General features: G+C 42.0%; 1 protein-coding gene across 1 annotated transcript in view; it reads right to left on the bottom strand.

The window, feature by feature from the left end:
- Positions 1-21,358, bottom strand: part of ALK (ALK receptor tyrosine kinase) — a 710,717-nt gene that overhangs the window by 438,009 nt on the left and 251,350 nt on the right. Inside the window, exon 4 of the mRNA XM_063125395.1 lies at positions 10,224-10,382. Coding sequence (XP_062981465.1) covers positions 10,224-10,382 — 159 coding nt within the window. The remainder of the gene's footprint in view (positions 1-10,223; positions 10,383-21,358) is intronic.

Below are 21,358 nucleotides of genomic sequence, written 5' to 3'. Positions count from 1 at the left end.
TTCCAATGTATCTTTCTGTATAAATCACAAGCATTATGCAGCTTCAGTATGTTTTATAGAGGTGTGTGTGTTTCAAAGTAGCACTTATTCACTTGCTAACTCTAAATGTACATAAGGATATTCAGAAATACATCTGATGTGCGCCATTTTAGGAACATTTAAAAGTCACCATCTGAAGTCCAAAGATCCTATCAATAACTAAGGCCTTAGCTAGACCTAAGGTTTACCCCGGGATCATCCCTGTTCATGTAAATGACACACAGGATATCCCGGGAGCAGGTAGGGATGACTCTGGAACGACCCCAGGATAAACCTTAGGTCTAGCTAAGGGTTAAAACACACAAACAAAAACACTTTTGCTGTGGTACTGGCTGATATGTTATCATTACAGACTACTTGGCACAGTCCTCAGAAATCAGAACAGTCATGGAACCTAACCAATGAGGAGGTGTGCCAGGTGGAAGCTTGGATTTTTTTTTTAGAACAAAACCGGAAAGAGGCACTATCTTCTGGACAGAACCTCCAATGGGAATAGCTTCCAAACTTTTACTTCCTCCTTTGTCCTTTCTTCTTTTCCTCTTAGTGGGCTTTCCGCAATAAAGGAAAAGATGGGGAAAGTGGTGGGAAAACATGGGAAGGAGTCATCATCATCCGGATTCCCCATAAGCATCCATGAATGAAGTAGGGTGACGGCATCATAAAAGCCTTGACTGGCAGCATCCTAAAAGGTATGGAAATGGGTCGTGGAACCATCTTTCTAATTTGGGTGTGCTGATTTACAACATTCATCCATCTGGGCATTTTGATCATTAACTGGCTACTTTTTAAAACTTTGCTAAATTTACCCTAGCATTCTAGGTGGTTCAGGTTTCAAATACTTTTTAATGTTTTTGGCTTCGATCCTAATTTGCTCCCTTCATCCTCATTCATGTAAGGGTGCTCTGTGATTTCTGCCAACTGCCCTCTACATCTGTAATCCCCTGCACCACTCCTAAAAGTTCCACAGGAGGTGAGCTTTGAGGTGGTATTCAGAGAATCTCAGCAATCACATAAATTGCTTGTTCAGCCATCCTGAGTTCAGATAGGATCCAACCTGCAGCTAGTAATTATTATGAATAATTTTAAGCTTATAATGTTTCTTTCAAGACATTTTCACATACGCATCAAATACATACAGCGTAGGGAATTGTGATTGCATCCAATATCCTCTGATCTATATGCACTCAACTGAAATCAGGGGTGTTAAACCTCAGGCCTGCAGGTCAAATCGGCCTGCCTGGGGTCTCAATCTGGCTCTCTGGGCCACATCCCCTTCCCCTTCCCTCCTTTCATTTGGTGGTTTCCCAGCCCCATGAAAGCTTTGCCAAAATTGTATATGGTTCTTGGGCTGATACCCCTTTCCTATATGCATACAAGGAGTTTGACACTCCTGTCCTATATGCATACAAGATTTCTCCACAAGATAATGAACCCTGAAAAAGGCAGGCTCTATGATCACACATACAGTTAGTCGTACGCATAGAGGACATGATCCCACTCCCCACATATATTCACTATATGTATGTCTGTTGTATGGAAAGTGTGTTTTGCCCTCTGTACTTCCCAACTGGGAGAAAGGTTGAGAACTGGGCATGTTTAGCCTGGAGAAGAGAAGATTGAGGGGAGACATGATAGCACTCTTCAAATACTTAAAAGGTTGTCACACAGAGGAGGGCCAGGATCCTCCCAGAGTGCAGGACAAGGAATAACGGGCTCAAGTTAAAGGAAGCCAGATTCCAGCTGGACATCAGGAAAAACTTCCTGACTGTTAGAGCAGCGCGACAATGGAATCAGCTACCTAGGGAGGTTGTGGGCTCTCCCACACTAGAAGCATTCAAGAGGCAGCTGGACAACCATCTGTCAGGGATGCTTTAGGGTGGATTCCTGCATTGAGCAGGGGGTTGGACTCGATGGTCTTGTAGGCCCCTTCCAACGCTGCTATTCTATGATTCTAAGGTAGTTTAGTACAGGTTTAGTTTGCTTCTGTTGAGAGAGCAGCAGAGACTTACGATGTTTCTTCATCATGTTTGTAGCTTTACAGATGTGGTAAGCAGCAGCAAGTAGACATCAAGTCAGGCAGTACTAGCCTTGCAACCATAATCAGATCCAAAAGCAGTAACTATCAGAGGCTACTAAACAAGTGCTGGAAAACTATGGAAGTCTCCCTTCTGATTTTTCTTTGGGACAAAATACTACCCTGGCCAAGACACTGGTGATTAGAGAAAGAGAAGACTAATTTTTGCCTTCATTTGTACTACTGATTGCACAATTTTCTCTTCTGGAAATCCATGGAAACCATTCACTTCTTCAGGAGCAAGCAACTGCAGTGTCATCTAACTAGTTATTTATATATGCATAAAATATATACTAGATTTGTTATTACTTAAACAGCAAAATAAACTAAACAGCAGAATGGCAATTAAACAGCAAAATAAAACAGAACAGCCCTCACTCTCTCACACACATACACACACACACACACACCACAAGATTATCAGACAAACTCACACCCATCCAAGTTCTAAACTACATGTAAATGAATAAATAAATGCCTGTTGCAGTATGCACACTTCATTTAAAATAGCATCCTCTAAGGGATGTAATGTTGCCTTTTTGGAGAAAGTTTAGTACAGAGAACAAAGGACGTACTAATAAGTAGGTTAATAATAAGACTAATATCCCTGAATTAGCTATCTTAAAAGAATATATTTCCTTTATGCCACTTAGTCAGTTTTACAGTACTTTCTTTGCACTTTGCATATGTTAACACCTCCGTTGAAGCGCAGGGTATCATTTTGTATTTTCATTATATGACCCATATCTCTACGTTTCTCTCTAGATAGCTTATGTTGCTGTGCTAAAACTTAGAAGATAAATCTGTAATGATATACAGCTGGAGGATCCATTTGTTTTGAATAATAGATATTGAGACAGAGCACAGTCCCTTCTGTTTACAAAGATCTTGGAAAGTCAATCTATTCAACATTTCTAACCTTGATGAATAATGTTAGCTATGTAGTTGTTACAATGTTGTACATTGCATTCATCTTTTTCTGTGGCATGAAGATAAAATAGGGAAGATGAGAATGATGTTCACTGCCCTGAGTTCCTTTGGTGGAATAATAAATAAAAACTAATTAAGATGATTTTCTATGCAGGGGGAAATCTGATTTCTTATGTGAATCAAAAATTTTCAGTCCATGACATTTTTTTTAAAAAAAGTATTTTTTTTAAAAAAAAAATCATACTCTTGTATACCACCCTGGCATCTGCAAAAATAAAAGGCCATTTAAACATATTTTAATTATAGATAAATAACCATTTTAGCCAGTCTTGGTTCTGACTCTGACATAGATCCACTTCTACTAGAGAGAGAGAGAGAGAGAGAGAGAGAGAGAGAGAAATTATTCTTGAACTGAGTTCTACAGACCTCTGATAATCCATGGTGAACTTTCATGGTGTACATTTGCGCACACTGCTGCTGAAATTTGCACAAATTTGCATTATTTGCACAAATCTCTATTTGCACAAATTACAGCTGACGCACTACCTCATCGCTCTGCAAAACACAAAAAGCCCCTGGAGTTCAGGGAAAAGCCACAGCTCGGATCACAAATACAAGTTGAGTCAGGCACACCATGGAATTATAGAGAGCTTAAACAGGTGCGGATTTCTGCAAAATGGCCATCCCTAGTTCAGTGCCAGCCCTATCATAGAGCATAGTGAGGCAACCACCTCAGGCTGGGTGTGTGTGTGCAGAAATGGCAGTCCCCTCCCTATTTCTCGTGACCCACCTACCCCGGTCATTCCACTCCCTTGTAGAACAAAGCTGTGAGTGCCACACAAACTGCAGCCCCTAAACTAACCTGCTCCCCTCAGGTGTGATGGAAGACCTTATCCGGTTGCCAGCACTGGGGGGGATCTATACTACTGCTTTTAAAGTGCTTTAAAGCACTTTAAAGCGCTTTGAAAACATTTTGAAACCTGTATATGCAGTGTGTCCTGGGCCCCAACAGTTGTCAATACTGTTATAAAGTGCTTGAAAGCAGTAGTGTAGATCCCCCCCAGGTCAGGTTCAAACACCAGTCCAGTTGGCTTCTGTACATGGAATGGAAGGGAGTGCCTTCGTGTCCTTTGCCTCAGGCAGTAAAATGTCTCGGGCTGGCCCTGGAAAGTTCCTTTCCTTTGAATTGAATAGAATCGATGCTGCTTATCTGGTATGCACATTTTAACTTCTATGTACACTTTTATCTTTCTATCTGGGTATTTCTCATTATATGCAAACTAGGAACCTTGATGTTCTTTTGTTACTTATTTTCCTGTGAGCACATGCCTTGATTTATCCCCTCTGGTTGTGTTAATATATAATATTTTGTTCAGGATTATCACTTTATTATCGTGTAGTGTCTCCCTCATCCCTCTCTGTCAAAAGGACCATAAATTAAAGTCAGCATGCATTTACAGTCCAATAATTCATTGTCTCTAAATGCTAATATCCTTACTGCCTCGGTCCCAGTACATTCCATTCTGTGACCTTTGTATCTTGTATTTCTTGTATTTCTACAAGAAAAAAAAAGGAAGCATCCAACTAACAAAGCATGCAATTTTTTTCACTTTAACGTCTTCAGATTGGGGAAACTGAGGCCTAATCTACACCAAGCAGGATATTCCACTATGAAAGTGGTATGAAAGTGGTATGTAAAACGCAGGAGCCACACCAAGCAGGTTATTGCGGTATGAAAGTGGTATATGGTAAGTGTCAATGGGCCCCAACAATTGTCAGTGCACTTCAATACCGCTATAAAGCAGTAGTGTGGCTCCTGCCTTTTATATACCACTTTCATAGTGCAATATCCTGCTTGGTGTAAATTAGGCCTAAAACTCACAAAATCCACTTACAAGTTTATCAGGGTATACTTGTCCCTCAGAGGTAAATGACAGTCACAGTTTGGAGGAAGTATTTGGGGTACTTTTTCAATTGGTTCTTGACTTGCTGCTGGGAAAACCAAGACACACATGCTTCCAAACAATCAAATGGTGGGGGGAAAATGCACTCTGCACCTGTTCAGGGGCTCAATCATCTATCATGACAAAAAAACCCCAATGAGATAAGAGAGCATTCTGTACTTGGTCATAAGCTTACTCATGGCTCATTACACAAATTAAGCCACAGGGGAACATTGGTCAGAAGATCTCAATCGCTGATAACGCAATATTAAATCTTTTATAACCGTGAGTCTGCATATCAATTTCCGTGCTGAACAAAGTTCAACCTGGAAATTTAAAAAGCATTTTTCTTTCAAAAAACTCAAAATATTTTTAAAGGCTTCATAACAACTCATGCACCTCAATTCATTGTTTAGGATATGTTCTGAGTAACCCATTTTGCAGATGCACCTAGAAGTCAAGTTGCTCTCTGAAGGTGGCTCTATGCTCCACTTATTTACTCCTCTTACCCACAATCTATGAATGGAATTGAAATGGGAAGCAGCTAATTGGAATCGCATTTGCAGGAAACAAACAGTAGGGGTTGAAATTACTGTGCCTAATTATTCCAGATTGAAGTAGACCACACACAATATTTCTGTGCCAAACAGCTGTGATTAAAATGATTTAAAATCGAATAGGAGATGCTGGCTGAAAGAGCAAAAATTTGAAGTGATTATTTAAAGACAGGAAAAGAAACAGCCAGCTGCAAATCACAGGACTGCAGTTCCACTAAGGGGGCTTTTGTCAGGGTTCACCTCACTGGATAGGAATTATTAACAGCTACTCGTCATTGATGGTTTCTACCAAATTACTTGTTTGAGTCCACAGTCTGTAGGCAGCTCTCCTGATTTAGGAGAAACATAATATTCCCCATCTTAAAGTAAACTCTGTGTTTTGTAATAACGGCATGCTATTGAACAATTTGTAAGAACAACCCCCATCTTCTAATTATTTAAACCAGTTCTACCCAACCTGGTGTGATCCAGATGCCCTGGTGCCCTCTAATTATTTAAACCAACTTGGTGGCAACCACACAGGCTGTAGATGGTGGGATTTATAACCCTATAAGGCCATTGAGTCCAACCCCTTGCTCAGTGAAGGAATCCACACTAAAGCCCAGAGAACCGCCCAGAGAGCTCCGGCTATTGGGCGGTATAGAAATGTAATAAATAAATAAATAAATAAATACCTGACAGATGGCTGTCCAGCTGCCTCTTGAATGCCTCTAATGAGGGAGAGCTCACTACCTCCATAGCTAACTGGTTCCATTGTCGTACTGCTCTAACAGTCAGGAAGTTTTTCCTGATATCCAGTCAGAATCTGGCTTCCTGTAACTTGAGCCCATTATTCTGTGTCCTGCACTCTGGGATGATCGAGAAGAGATCCTGGCCACCTGTGTGACAACCTTTCAAGTATTTGAAGAGTATTATCATGACTCACTTCAGTCTTCTCTTCCCAAGGCTAAACATGCCCAGTTCTTTCAGTCTTTCCTCAGAGGGCTTTGTTTCCAGACCCCTGATCATCCTCGCTGCCTTCCTCTGAACCCCTTCCAGCTTGTCTGCATTGTCCTTGAAATGTGGTGCCCGGAACTGGACGCAGTATTCAAGGTGAGGCTTAACCAGGGCTGAATAGAGGGGAACCAGTACCTCACACAATTTGGGAGTTATTCCTCTATTAACACAGCCCAAAATAACATTTGCCTTGTTTACAGCAACATTACACTGTTGGCTCATATTCAGCTTTTGATCTACAATTCCTTCTCACTTGTATTGCTGAAGCAAGTATCCCCCATCTTGTAGCTGTGCATTTGGTTTCTTTTTCCTATGTGTATTATCCCTATTAAATTTCATTTTGTTGTTTTCAGCCCAGCACTCCAGCCTATCAAGGTCCCTGTGAACTTTGTTTCTGTCTTCCAGGGTATTACTATTTCATCCAATTTTATGTCATCTGCATATTTCATAAGTGTTCCCTGCACCTCCTCATCCAAATCATTAATAAAAATGTTGAAGGGCACTGGGACCATTACTGAGCACTGCGGTATCCCACTCGTTACCTCCCCTGCCCCAGTTTGAGAAGGTACCATTGATAAGCATTCTTTGAGTCCAATTCTGTAACCAACTATGGATCCACCTAATAGTTGTTCCATCTTAGCCCACTTTTAGCTAGTTTGTTAATCAGAATATCATGGGGCACTTTGTCAAAAGCTTTGCTGAAATCAAGATCTATGACGTCCACAGCATTCCCACAGTCCACAAAGGAGGTTACCCGATAAAAAAATGAGATCAAATTAGTCTGGCAGGATTTGTTCTTGTCAAATCCATGTTGGCTTCTATTAATCATCATATTGTTTTCAAGATCAATGTCATTATAATGTGCTCCAAAAAGTTTCCCAGGGATTTATGTCAGACTGACTGGTCCATAGTACGCAGGTTTCTCCTCTTTGCCCTTTTTGAAGACAGGGACAACATTAGCCCTCCTCCAATCATCCAGCACTTCACCTGTCCTCCATGATTTCACAAAGATAATTGACAATGGTTCTGAGAGTTCTTTTGCCAGTTCCTTTATTACTGTAGGATGCAGTTCATTCAGACTTTGAACTCGTTCAAAGTAATTAGGTGTTCCTTGGCCATTGTCTATCAATCTCAAGCTGCAATCCTTGTACTTCACATTTCCCAGGGGTGGGTCGGTCATAGATTCTCTTTCGGGAGAAGACTGAGCCTAAGTAGGAATTGAGCACTTCTGCCTTTTCTTTTGCCATCCTCACTGAGTAGTTGAACCCCCATTTCTTTCCTCTTATCTTTTACTCTGCATATATCCAAAGAAAGCTTTTTGTTGCTTTGAGCATCACTTTCTAACCACAACACATTCTCAGTTTTAGCCTTTCTGATGCCATTCTGCACTTCTGTGTTACCTGTCTGTACTCTTCTTTTGTAGCCTATATGTGTTCGTTTTCGTTTTCAGATAATCTCTAAGTGTTTTTTGGAGCCACAGTGGCTTCTTACATTGTCTTCTACCTTTTTTACTTGTTGGAATTGTGCCTTTAAATTAATTAATTAATTAATTTTATTTACAATATTTATATACTGCTCCCCATTCAGAATTTTGGAGCTGTAGACAAATAAAATAAGAATAAAAACAGAATAAAAAACATTAAGAAATGTGTTTTATTATTTGTGACACTTGTATACAGCCGAATACAATCAAATCCCATAGTGGTTCCCTATATATAGTAAATATTAAATGCAATATTAAAAACACAATATCAAACAACATTAAAAACGCTTCCAACTACGGTAAAAACAATTCAAGGAGTAGTAAAATGAGAAGTGTGATTAACTTAGGGCTTTGCTAGACCTGCCGGGATAAGCCGGCAGGGAGGCGGGGCGACGGTGCGCTAACTTTAAAGCGCGCTGCCCAGCCTCCTACATGGCCGACGCGTAGGGACGACGCAAACCCTGCAGCGTCGGCCATGGTTTTTTTTTTTTTAAGGGGCCATGTGGGGCCCAAAGCCGCCGGAGAAGGTAAGTTTTTTTTTATTTAAGCCCCCCCCCATCCGCCCTCCCTCGCCGTCTCCCGGTCGTCGCCCTCCGCCCCCCCTCACCATCTCCCGGTCGTCGCCCTCTGCCCCCCCTCACCATCTCCCGGTCGTCGCCCTCTGCCATCCCCTCGCCGTCTCCCGGTCGTCGCCCTCCGCCCCCCCTCGCCATCTCCCGGTCGTTGCCCTCCAGCATCCCCTCTCCTGCCGGTCCGGCCTTCCCTCCCCCATCTCCCCCCCCCCGGATCACCCCCCCGGCACGATGGGCACAGCGCTCATATGAGCGCTGTGCCAGGTCCATGGCTTTTTGCGGCTACTCGCAAGCGAGTAGCCGCAAAAAGCCACAGACCTTCCTAGACGTTTCGCAGACCCGGCCTGATGCGACTTCGCTTATGGCGCGTTAGAGAAGGACTCAGTGCGGCCTGGCGCCGGATTCCCCTGTGCATCATCTGGACGCACAGCAGGGAAACCGGCCCATAAAGCGCGCTAAGGCCTCATCTAGGAAGGCCCTTACTTACAGCCCAGGGAAAGCCTGGGTGAACAAGTGCATTTTCAGGATGTGTTTAAAAGATGTCACATTTTCTACCTCTCCAGCTGCACAAAAAGGGGTTTTCCTGAGGGTGGGCAGTGCTACAGAGAAGGCCCAGCATTGGGGCACCTCATTTTGGAATGAGCAGCAAGGCCTGCTTTGCTGAACTTAAAGGTTACTTGGGTATGTAGAAGGAAAGTTGTTTTAACATAGGTGTTATGTGAGCATAGCTAGGTATCCCAGTGAGCACTCCAGATGTGTAGTGTAACACATCTGGAGGGCACCAGTTTGGAGGAGGCTGACTTAAATCTTATAGGTGTTTTACAAATGCCACACCGCCACGAAATGCATCCACATGATCAAACTTGAACTTGCATGTGATGTGACTCAGTGGAGATAGTCCTGCATGTGCATTGAAAGCACACACATACACATTGCAGCTTGGTGAGGCTGCCACATGTGTCAAGTTAAAAGGACAGTTAACAGTTTTATTAATGAGTTTCCTTTAGGAACTACAAGAAGTTTCAGTATCTTCCCTTGAATTTTAAAACCCTGCAACAAAATCTAGAAATTGCACCCATATAGAAATGGCATTGTTATATCATAGCCTGGAATTGTCTGCAATCCTTAAAATGTTTATGGAAAGACAAGGTTACTGAAATATAGCAAACTTGTAGGGCGGATTCAAATGTCCATACTGTCAATTTGGTAATTGCCAAATGGGATAATTATCACATGATAGCCTGCTTGCTTAAAGTGCCATGCCACTTTCTATAAGTTGTTAATAGGAACAAAGTTCTCAGATGATGTCACCTTGCTAAGAAATTGATGAATTCACCATAAATTTTCATTCTGGTTTGGACTGGATTACCTTGCTGTGTGAGGAATTCTTCTGGAGACTCTACTCAGATTTAGTATGTTGTACATAAAATTACATATTATTATTATTAGTAATAGTAATAGTAGTAGTATACAGTTAATGTTTTCTTGCAGGCTTTCACAGCAAACATATTGTAAAATCATAAAAAATATTGCAGAACACGATTGTGGTTGAAAATCCCATGCCCATCGAAATCAACAAGCCCCACCATTCTGTTAACTTGATACAATTTTTCACTTTGTTGCTCTCACCTTTTGCTGAATCTTCAGAATAATCCCTTTCTGGACCATCCAAAACATGGAGGTGTGAGAGCTCATTCGCATTCACTCTGTACCAGGATCTGTTATGGCCCTCTCTCATGGGGGGGAAATATTCTAGATCACAGGATAATTCAAAATTGCAGTCAAAAACTGGAAAAAGAAAACAGAAAGCAATTATAATATAACTATCTCTGCCAACAGACAAGAAATATTTCATTTCTATTTTTCTATTTGTTTTTTTGCCGATTCCACATTAGGAAAATAGATCATATCTAATGGTATGTGTTTTCTCACTATGGTTCAACTTCAGCCTGTGCTGAGAAAGAAAATATATCTGTACAACTAGAAATAATACTTAGGAACGATTCCTCTAGGACTTTTAAGTAAAAGAGGAAGTGAAGAAGTAGTCAACATAGGAAACATGTATCAGACCCCCACCCCACCCCCTGGTACAGTTCTGTCAGTTTTTGTTTTATTTATTTGTTTATTTTTTACATTTATGTCCTGCCTTTTTTCCTCCAAGGAACCCAAGGAGGCAGACATAATCCTCCTCCTCTCCATGTTATCCTCACAACAACAACAATCCTGTGAGGGAGGTTGGGCTGAGACTATGTGACTGGCCCAAAGTCACCCAGTTCGTTTCCATGGGGACTAGAACCAGGACCTTAGCCACTACACCACACAGGCTCAATGACATGAGCAGCAGAAAGTAAGCAAACAAAGAAACAAAAGAGGAGCAAAGGCTAAGAGATCATGAGGGGCAAAGCCAATTATGCGATTTCAAGCACACCATGTTCCTCTCTTTACCAATGAGGAAATTTATTCAAGGGTAGATCTGATGGGTTGTAATAATAATAATAATAATAATAATAATAAATTTATTTTTTACCCGCCTCTCCCTCTGGATCGAGGCGGGGTACAACACAAATGCCAATGCCATAAAATACATATAATTAAAACATTAAAAAAGTAATTCATCATTAAAAGCAGCACATTATTAAAAGGCATCTCAAAATTCAACTGGGTAGGCCTGCCGGAAGAGATCAGTCTTCATAGCTTTCTCAAAATCCGGAAGACTGTTAAGTTGACGAATCTCTCCTGGCAGGTCATTCCATTGTTGTTTTTTTAACTTGAAATGGTACGTGTGCAGTGAGACTTTAATTTTATTTAAGGGTTTTCTAGAGTGGGGTGGATCAGTTATGTTTGCCTTCAGTCTGTAGTTGGCCTAGAAATTTCAGACCTGGGCTGGGGGCAGGTAGGACTGCTGCTCTTTGGAGATTTTCATTAACATCTATTATTATGGTCCTAGGATGAGATTAACCCAAATAATTGAAGTTGACACTAGCCAAACCAGCCAAGACATTTTTTAAACTTCAATTAGATTCTCTATTAAACATCTAATTTCTTTCCAGCCTGCATAGATTTATGATCTTCACCCCCTTCTCTTGAAGGCAACATACCTTTTAATCCTAAGGTTAATACCCTTGCCCTTTCTCTGATCTATTTCAGATAATTCACCTGTTTAATGACAAAGTGAAATGAATTTGCCTTTTTACATTCTCCATTCTACTTTCTTTACCATTATACTTCCACTTTCATGACATTGCTAGCGCTTTCTTCACACCATGCGTCCAGAGATAATAACAAAATCTCAACATATTATTAGCCGGGAAGACATTAGCACCTTCCAAACGCTCAGAAATCATGTCAGTTGAATGTGTAGCAGGGGAATGGGAACATCCACACTCACAATCTCCATGCCTACATCAGTTTTACCTATGTGTAGGCTCTCTCCACGTGAATGGGGAAAGCAGAGTGCTTGGTTATTTATGCAGAGGATTATATGTACAAATAGTACATTCAGGGCTAGATCTACACCAAGCAGGATATGACATATGTTTGAAAACTGTATATGGAGTGTGTCCTGGGCTCCAACAGTTGTCACTACCGCTATAAAACATTTTAAAGCAGTAGTGTAGATCCTGCCCCTGTTCTGTATACAAGGATTAATGAATATGCAGGCCACCACTGGGGACAGCAGGTATAAACTCTCTCCCCCTCTGTGCATTTAGCCTACATAGTTTCCAACAATATGAAAAGAACTCTTGTATTGTATGCACTGCATCAACAGCTACTTTGTTCAATATTGAATGTATAGCAGAATGGAACTTGATTCCACTCAATTTACTTTTTGATTGTTTGGCATTATCAGCGATGGCTACAGAGGATGCTAACTTGATGACTGTTTAACAGCATGCATGTAAAACAGGGGTTCATTTGGTAGAATTTGGAAAATTGGCCAGCCACTTACCTAATAAAAAATGATTGATTGTGCTTATTCAGCAAAGGTATGATGCTCATATTGGACCATTTCCTTAATCTGTGATATGGAGAAAACAATCATGGAGTGGACTAAATGACCTTTCGGGAACATGATTGATGATAGATTGGTCTTTACGCAAAGGAAGTGTTGCTCAGACTAAGGAGCCAGAGCAAATTCAAAGGCTTTATAGCAAGGGTGTTGAACCTCTTTCAGGCCAAGGGCCAAATTCAAACTAGTAAAAGCTGTTTGGGGCTGTACTCCACTGGCAGAAGAGGCTGAATCCAAAAGGGGTGGAGCCAAAGGCCAAAACACCAAACTTGCAAGCCTATTTCAGCTTAAACCTCTTACTGCCTGTAATGGAACCTCAGGAAAGGAATTTCAACTATTTATTTATTTCATATCTATACTGCCCAAGAGCCAGAGCATTCTCAGCTGTTTGCAAAAATTAAAAATCACAAAATACAGTAAAAAATATAGTCTGTGCTGAAATTTTGACCATTCCGATTTTGGCATTTCGTGGGGGTAGGGGGGAAATGAAAACTTGGGGAAGTGAGAATTTCAAAGAATTGTTATCCTTGGGGAGGCAGACAGGGTTTCCTCATACCTTTTTAAATGTAGCCAGTTATTGAGGGGTCTTTCTTTTTCTTTTTTAAAAAACACCCCCAGCATTTTCAGGAACCCAGGAGTTCTTCCTGAATGCTTATTGGAGAGGGTGAGGTCACATGGTCTCCAACAGGCATTCACTAAGAACTGCTGGGCTCATACAAGTGCTGGGAGAAGGAGTGTTTTTTTTTTTTTTAAAAAAAAAAACCCCACACACACTAAAAAATAAGAAAGCTCCTTAGCAACCAGCTTCACTTAAAAAACTTATGTTGAAACCCTCCTACTCTCCCCAAGGAGAAAAATTCTCTGAATCTTCCTCCCCTCCCTGTGAAAGAGACGGAAAAAACAATGCCTCTTTTGCAGGGAGAGAGAAAGTCCCACAAAATAGGGGCAGGATATGACCCACCACTAATAAAATACAATATAATGGCTTAAAACTGCAGCATAAAAGTGTAACCAGAGTGAAACCTAGCTACAGTGCAGAGATTTAAAATACAATAGCAGATTTAAAACAGCAGAGCTAAAAACTGGAATGCTAAAAATGCTTCAGAAAATAAAAAGGTATCTACACCTGGCATTGGAAAGAGAAAAACATAGGTGCCAGTTGAAACTTTTAGAATGGTGGGGCGAGCACCATCAAAATCCTCAAACTACCAGAAGTTGGGGGAAAGGGGTGAGTCCGAGGCCATCTGGTGAGGCCTGGAGGGTCAGATTGGGACCCTAGCTGGGCCAGATTTGACCCAGTGGGTCCCTATACAACGCCATGTTGTAAGTGATCAGCTCCGTAGCTGCTACAGTTTTCTCCATGCTAGTTATGAGGGAAGAGCGGGTGGGGAGCGCAGTTTCCTTGCTCAAAGCTCAGAACCTTGTCTACAAGCTCGGAGCCAGGAAACTGAACAATCCTAGACTCTGTCTAGGGGACCATAGGATTGCTCCCTAAAAGCCCCACTGCCAAGCTTATCAAGTTGGAGAATAAAAATTTATTTTAGTTGTGGGAGATTTTCCTTGGTACCACTAGGCACACATGGAGGGGAAATGTAACCCTTTTCTCCACAGCCATGGTCATAAAAAAACAACCTTCCCCTTAACACACACAGACACACCTACACCTACCCCAAGAAGGAAACCTTCATTGCCTTCTCATAAAAGTTATAGACACTTATGTTGTCCTTGATATCCATAAAAATGATGTTAGTGGACAGGCTAAAGTAATACAGAGTTTAATTTACTCATTTTAGTCTTTCACCATAGTGATTTCAGTAAACATTAGGAAAATCTAAAGAAGGAATGATAAATTCATTACCGCCTGGCCTTCTCATTATTCTCATAAGATTCCATGTATGAGATACCGTATCCAAATTCCTGGTGTATCCTCAGCAAAAGGAATTCCCTTTGGGAGATGCTTTATTTACCTTATGTAACTTAAAATTGCTGTTTTAATTAAAAGCTCAAATAAAGATAAGACTAGGCATCCAAGGCAATGTAAATGCACAACATCCATACGGTATATAACCCCATTTATAAGCTGCCTACGACTTGCTTGTGCTGTTTATTGACTGCTGCAGAAAAATGAGCTCTGGCAGACATAATTTCTTCTAGCATTTGTCAATGGCTTCTCATTAACAATTAGTACTACTGCAGATACACATTGAAGGGCATTTTTCATGCAACACCACCACATTTTTCTTTGTCACATCTTATGTTTCATCTATTTTTTCCCTTTTATTTTTTCTGGGTTTTTAATTATTATACATACATGGATTTGTATATATCCATAGCAATGAATGCATATATATGGAAATACAACTTTCTAGTGATTATACATATGCTTTAATAGAAGGGGACTACATATTCAGATAAGTACCCATTCAAATTGTAAAGTCCTCAAACCACTGCAGGTGAGTGTTTATCCTTCCAATGTTGTAATATGAGTGTTTTAGCTGTCAAAAGGGCACAGAGAATCCATTTACGCTGACCACTCATAGAATCATAGAATAGCAGAGTTGGAAGGGGCCTACAAGGCCATCGAGTCCAAACCCACTCATTAGTTTCTATGAAGCAGGTAAATCATTTGTAAGAGTGAATATTAAAGATTGCTCCAGTACAAAATTTATCCATATAATAACCTTCTCCCACCAAAAAGCAACTACTGGACATTGCCAAAGTATATGTCTAAAAGAGGCATTAGCTGTATTACACTGCCAGCTGAATTAGACAATCCCTTATTAAAGAGACATTGCAGTGTCCAGAAGACTATAAAAAAAAATTGTTGAATAAGATACAGACTAAGGGCCTTGCTAGACCTACCTGTTAATCCGGTGAGCAGAAGAAGCGAGGCCGCTCTGCAGCTAGCGCGGGCCATCGCCCCTTTCTACACGTGAGACGCAACGGGGTAAGGGAAGCACCGTCGCGTCAGCCATTTTTTTAAAAAAACTTAAAGGGGCCATGTGCACAGGAGCGCACCAACGATAAGGTAAGTCTTTTTTTTTTAAAAAAAAGGGTTCCCTGCTCCCCCCTGCCCCCGATTTCCCCACACACAATGTCTTATGCACCCTGCTCGCCCCCCCGCTCGCCTGCCCGCCCCCTTGCTCACCCATCCGCTCGCTCGCCCCTTCACTCACCCGTCCACCCCCCCTCTCGCCATGTCCATTCCCCCCGCTCGCCATGTCCCCCCCGCTCACCTCTCCTCCACACCCCCGCTTGCCATGTCCACCCCCCGCTCACCTGTTCACTGCCCCGCTTGCCATGTCCAACTCCCGCTTGCCATGTCCACCCCCCCTGCTCGCCTGTCCACCCCCCGCTCACTTGCCCACTTGCCATGTCCAATGCCCCCTCCGCCCCCCCGTCCGTGATCTCCCCCCCCCCCGCCTGATGGGCACAGTGCTCAGTGCACGGCTTCTCCCGGCTGCTCGCCACAAACCAGGCCACAAACGGATCCGGTTATCCCGGGTCAAGGGAGGGTTTAGTCCGAACTGACCCCGGGATACCCTGTGTGTCGTCTGTACGCACATCAGGGAGCCCGGGCCTCGCACCGGGCTAAACCCTCGTCTAGGAAGGCCCTAAGATCCTTACATATGACAAGTGGAGATTCACTGATTAGGCAAAATGGGACAATCTAATTCCCTATTCCATTCCTGCTTAAAATCCTGTATGTCATGTTTATTCACCAATAACAAGTATTTATAGACATGGATTGTGGGTCACTTTGTCTGACCAGCCTCAATAAGTACTTCCAATAATGATGGAGACTTGGATGCTATAAAATCACTGACAAATTCTTTAAGTACAAGTGTTGTCTAGTCATGTTTAGCACACATGACAGAAATGACAAGAACTCATCAGTAGTACCCACCAGTTGATCCAAAGTAAAAATCACTTATCTGTCCATGTCTGCCACAAAAAACATTTTCTTACCAATTTTTAGATCTGGATTGCCCCATAGAGTCAATTTAGCATGAGCAAATGAATCAAAGTGTAACTGATGTGATATTATACATCCCCACATCTCTAACAGTAGAAACTATGGGAGGAATCCTGATCTGTTCTTATATGCCTAGAATCTGATGCTATCTATTTAGAGAGAAGAACCAGTCAAAGACAAATATAACCGCCCAGAGAGCTTCGGCTATTGGGCGGTATAAAAATGTAATAAATAAATAAATGAATGAATGAGATTCTAAAACTGACCAAGGCTGAGGATCTGATGTAGATAGGAAAGACCAAAGGACAGTACAGGCCCACAGATAAATTTGATGATATAAAGCAAGATCTGGAAAACCAAATCCATCTTTTTTAATTGGAACCTACATCCTTTTAGAAATATTATTATTAATATTAATTTTTGTGAACCGCCCAGAGAGCTCCGGCTATTGGGAGGTATAGAAATATAATAAATAAATAAATAAATATTATTATTATTATTTGCATTTCTACACCGCCCAACAGCCGAAGTTCCCTGGGCGGTTCACAAAAACCAAAACCATTCAAAGTACAAAACAAGCAGCATAAAAACATGATATAAAATACACATTAAAAATTGATTAAAAACATACCATACATGATTAAAAATCTTTAAAACATTAAAACATTTTTAAAACATTCTAAAATTTCACTGGATAGGCCTGCCGGAATAGATCAGTTTTTATTGCTTTTTTAAATTATAAAAGACCGTCAACTTGATGAACTTCCTCCGGCAGGCCATTCCACAGTCTGGGAGCAGCAGAAGAGAAGGTCCTCTGGGTAACAGTTGTTAATCTAGTTTGTACTAGCTGAAGTAGATTCTTCCCAGAGGACCTGAGTGTGCGGGGTGGATTGTACGGGAAAAGGCGATCCCGCAGGTAGCCTGGACCCAAACCATGTAGGGCTTTAAAGGTGATAACCAATACTTTGTACTTCACCCGAAAAATAATCGGCAGCCAGTGAAGAGATTTTAAAATTGGTGTAATGTGGTCACCTCTAGGTGTACCAGTGACCAGCCTGGCTGCCATATTTTGGACTAATTGAAGTTTCCGGACTAGGCACAGAGGTAGCCCCATGCAGAGCACATTGCAGAAGTCGAGCCTCAAAGTTACCAGTATGTGCACTACCATCTTTAGGTCTTCCAACTCTAGGAAGGGGCACAGCTGGCGTATCAGCAGAAGCTGACAGTAGGCACTCCTGGCTGTCGCATCTATCTGGGCTGTCATTTGGAGCGATGGATCCAGAAGCACCCCCAAGCTGTGAACGCAGTCTTTCAGGGGGAGTGTAACGCCATCCTGAACTGGTTGACACACCTTCAAACCCAAGTTGTGGCCTTTGACAGCAAGCACATCCATCTTGTTTGGATTCAGATTCAGTTTGTTTTTCCTCATCCAGCCCATTACCGTTTCCAAGCATTCGTTCAGAGGAGACACACTATCCTTAGCTGACGGTGTTATAGAAGGCATAGAGAAAAATATTTGGGTGTCATCAGCATACTGATAGGACCCCGCCCCATGCCTGTGGATGATCTCTCCCAGCGGTTTCCTGTAAATATTAAATAGCATTGAGGAAAGGATAACACCTTGCGGTACGCCGCACAGCAGCTCTTTTTTTGAAGAGCCGCTGTTCCCAAGCATCACCATCTGGAACCTGCCCGAGAGGTAGGACCGGAACCACTGGAGCACAGTGCCCCCGATTCCCAATCCCCTCAGGCGTTCCAGAAGGATAACATGGTCGATGGTATCGAAAGCCACTGAGAGGTCCAAAAGCACCAGCAGGGACACACTCCCCCTGTCAATACTTAGGCATAGATAATCCGCTAAGGTGACCATAGCGGTCTAAACTCTGTATCCCACTCTGAAGCTAGTTTGAAACGGGTCTAGAAAATATGTGTCATCCAACACTGCTTGGAGTTGATGAGCAACTGCCCTCTCAATCACCTTACCCCAAAATGGTAGAATAGTCAATAAAACAGAAATAGATGTTTTTCTGGAACTCCCTGGCTTTCTCCATTATCCAGCGGATATTGGCAATTTGGTCTCTAGTTCCTCTGCCTTTTCTAAACCCAGCTTGTACATCTGGCAATTCTCGCTCCATGAATTGCTGGAGTCTACCTTGCAGGATCTTGAGCATTACCTTGCTGGCATGTGAAATAAGTGCCACTGTCCGATAGTTTGAACATTCTTTAGTGTTTCCCTTTTTTGGTATGGGGATATAAATTGATTTTTTCCAGTCTGATGGCCATTCTTGTGTTTTCCAAATTTGCTGGCATATGGCATGCATTACTTTGACAGCATCATCTTGCAATATTTTAAACAGTTCAGCTGGGATACCGTCGTCTCCTGCTGCCTTGTTATTAGAATGCTTCTTAAGGCCCATTCAACCTCACTCTTCAGGATGTCTGGCTCTAACTCACTGACCACACCGTCTGAGCTATCCCCGATATTATTATCCTTCCTATACAGATCTTCCATATATTCTTGCCACCTTTTCTTGATCTCTTCTGTTTCTGTTAGGTCCTTGCCATCTTTGTTTTTGATCATACCCATTTTTGCCTGGAATTTACCTCCGGTGTTTCTAATTTTCTGGAAGAGGTCTCTTGTCCTTCCTATTCTATTGTCTTCTTCCACTTCTGCACATTGCTTGTTTAAAAATAATTCCTTATCTCTTCTGGCTAACCTCTGGAATTTTGCATTTAACTGGGCATATCTCCCCCTATCACTGTTGCCTTTTGCTTTCCTTCTTTCTTGGGCTACTTCCAGTGTCTCAGCAGACAGCCATCTTGCCTTCTTGGTTTTCTTTTTCTTTGGGATGTTTTTTGTTGCCACCTCTTGGACAATGTTGCGAACTTCTGTCCATAGTTCTTCCGGGACTCTATCTACTAAATCTAGTCCCTTAAATCTATTCTTCACTTCCACTGCATATTCATTAGGAATATTAGTGAGCCCATATCTAACTGATCTGTGGCTCTTCCCTATTCTCTTTAGTTTGATTCTAAATTGTGCAATAAGAAGTTCGTGATCTGAACTACAGTCAGCTCCAGGTCTTGTTTTTACTGTCTGTATAGATGTCCGCCACCTTTGGCTGCAAAGGATGTAGTCAATCTGATTTCGGTGTCGGCCATCTGGTGAAGTCCATGTATAAAACCGTATTTTCGGTTGTTGGAAGAGAGTGTTTGTTATGCACAGTGAGTTGTCCTGGCAGAATTCTATCAGCCTATGTCCCGCTTCATTTTGTTCTCCTAGACCATGCTTACCTGTAATTCCAGATGTCATTTGACTGCCCACCTTAGCATTCCAGTCTCCTGTAATGAAAATAACATCTCTTTTTGGTGTATTATCCAGTAGGTGCTGCAGATCCTCATAGAACTGATCTACTTCTGCTTCTTCAGCATCTGTGGTTGGGGCATATATTTGGATCACTATGATGTTAAATGGCTTACCCTGAATTCGAATTGAATTCATTCTATCATTTTTTGGATTGTATCCAAGCACTGCTTTAGCCACTTTATTATTAATTATGAAGGCTACTCCATTTCTTCTGTGATCCTCTTGTCCACAGTAGTAGATCTGGTGGTGATCTGATGTGAAGTGGCCCATTCCAGTCCATTTCAGTTCACTGACACCCAATATATCTGTATTTAATCTTGACATCTCACCAATAACCACATCCAATTTGCCCTGGCTCATAGATCTTACATTCCAAGTTCCTATGGTGTGTTGATCTTTAGAACATCGGATTCGTCGTTCACCACCAGCACCGTCAGCCGCTAGCCGTCCTTTCAGCTTTGAGCTAGCTGCGTCATCACATCTGGGGCTAGTTGAACTTATCCTCTGTTCCTCCCCAGTAGCATTTTGACCATCTTCCGACCTGGGGGTCCCATCTTCCGATGGTATATCGACATATCTCTGGTTGTACTGATCCATTTAGTTTTCATGGCAAGAATACTGGGGTGGGTTGCCATTACCTTCCCCAGGGATTGTATTTAGTCTGAACTCTCTACCATGACCTTCCCGTCTTGGGTGTCCCTTCATGGTTTAGCTCATGGCGTCCTTGAGGTGCTCAAACTCCAGCACCACGACAAGGTAACGATCTCCTTTGCTGGAGATTTATGTAGGAGCTGTATGGAATCCATAGATCTTATTTGCTTGGAAGGAGTTGCTAAGGTCCAGTGAATCACAAATCCACCTTTTACATGTACACTAGAATCTAAAGGCTTTTGCTGTTCAAACCCTTTTGCAAACAAATGGAGTGAGAGTTTAGAAAACCAGCTAAAGTGAACCAAGATAATTTTACCACATTTTGTCATCATTAGAACTGTTTTTAGGAAATAAATAAATATATATTTATTTTATTCAATCTGAGGCTGCAAGCCTAAACATATTTCATAAGATGTAAAAGCCTACTGAAGTCTGTAGGACTTACTAAACTTAGGCCTCAGCTAGACCAGGGGTTTTTACCATGATGATCTCACGATTTTATGATCGCAAGATGGTCGCACTGGTCTACATGCAGCGCACGACATCGCGGCCACCATTTTTTTTTGTTTTAAAGAAGAAGGAGTGCATGAGTGCTTGTGCACAGAAGGTAAGTTTTTAAAAATAATACTTTCCCCTGCTCCCCCCACCCCCACCCCAATGGGCACAGAGCTCCTGAGGAGCTCCGTGGCCTGTGGCTGGCTCCCAGCTCCTCATGGTTACTTGTGAGGAGCCAGGACATGCTCTATGGTCTCAGGATCAGC

This window comes from Elgaria multicarinata, chromosome 4 (genome assembly GCF_023053635.1).
Source record: "Elgaria multicarinata webbii isolate HBS135686 ecotype San Diego chromosome 4, rElgMul1.1.pri, whole genome shotgun sequence".
In the NCBI taxonomy this organism is placed as follows: Eukaryota; Metazoa; Chordata; class Lepidosauria; order Squamata; family Anguidae; genus Elgaria; species Elgaria multicarinata.
The sequence above is the reverse complement of the archived record's forward strand: the minus strand, read 5'-3'. Positions and strand labels throughout refer to the sequence as shown.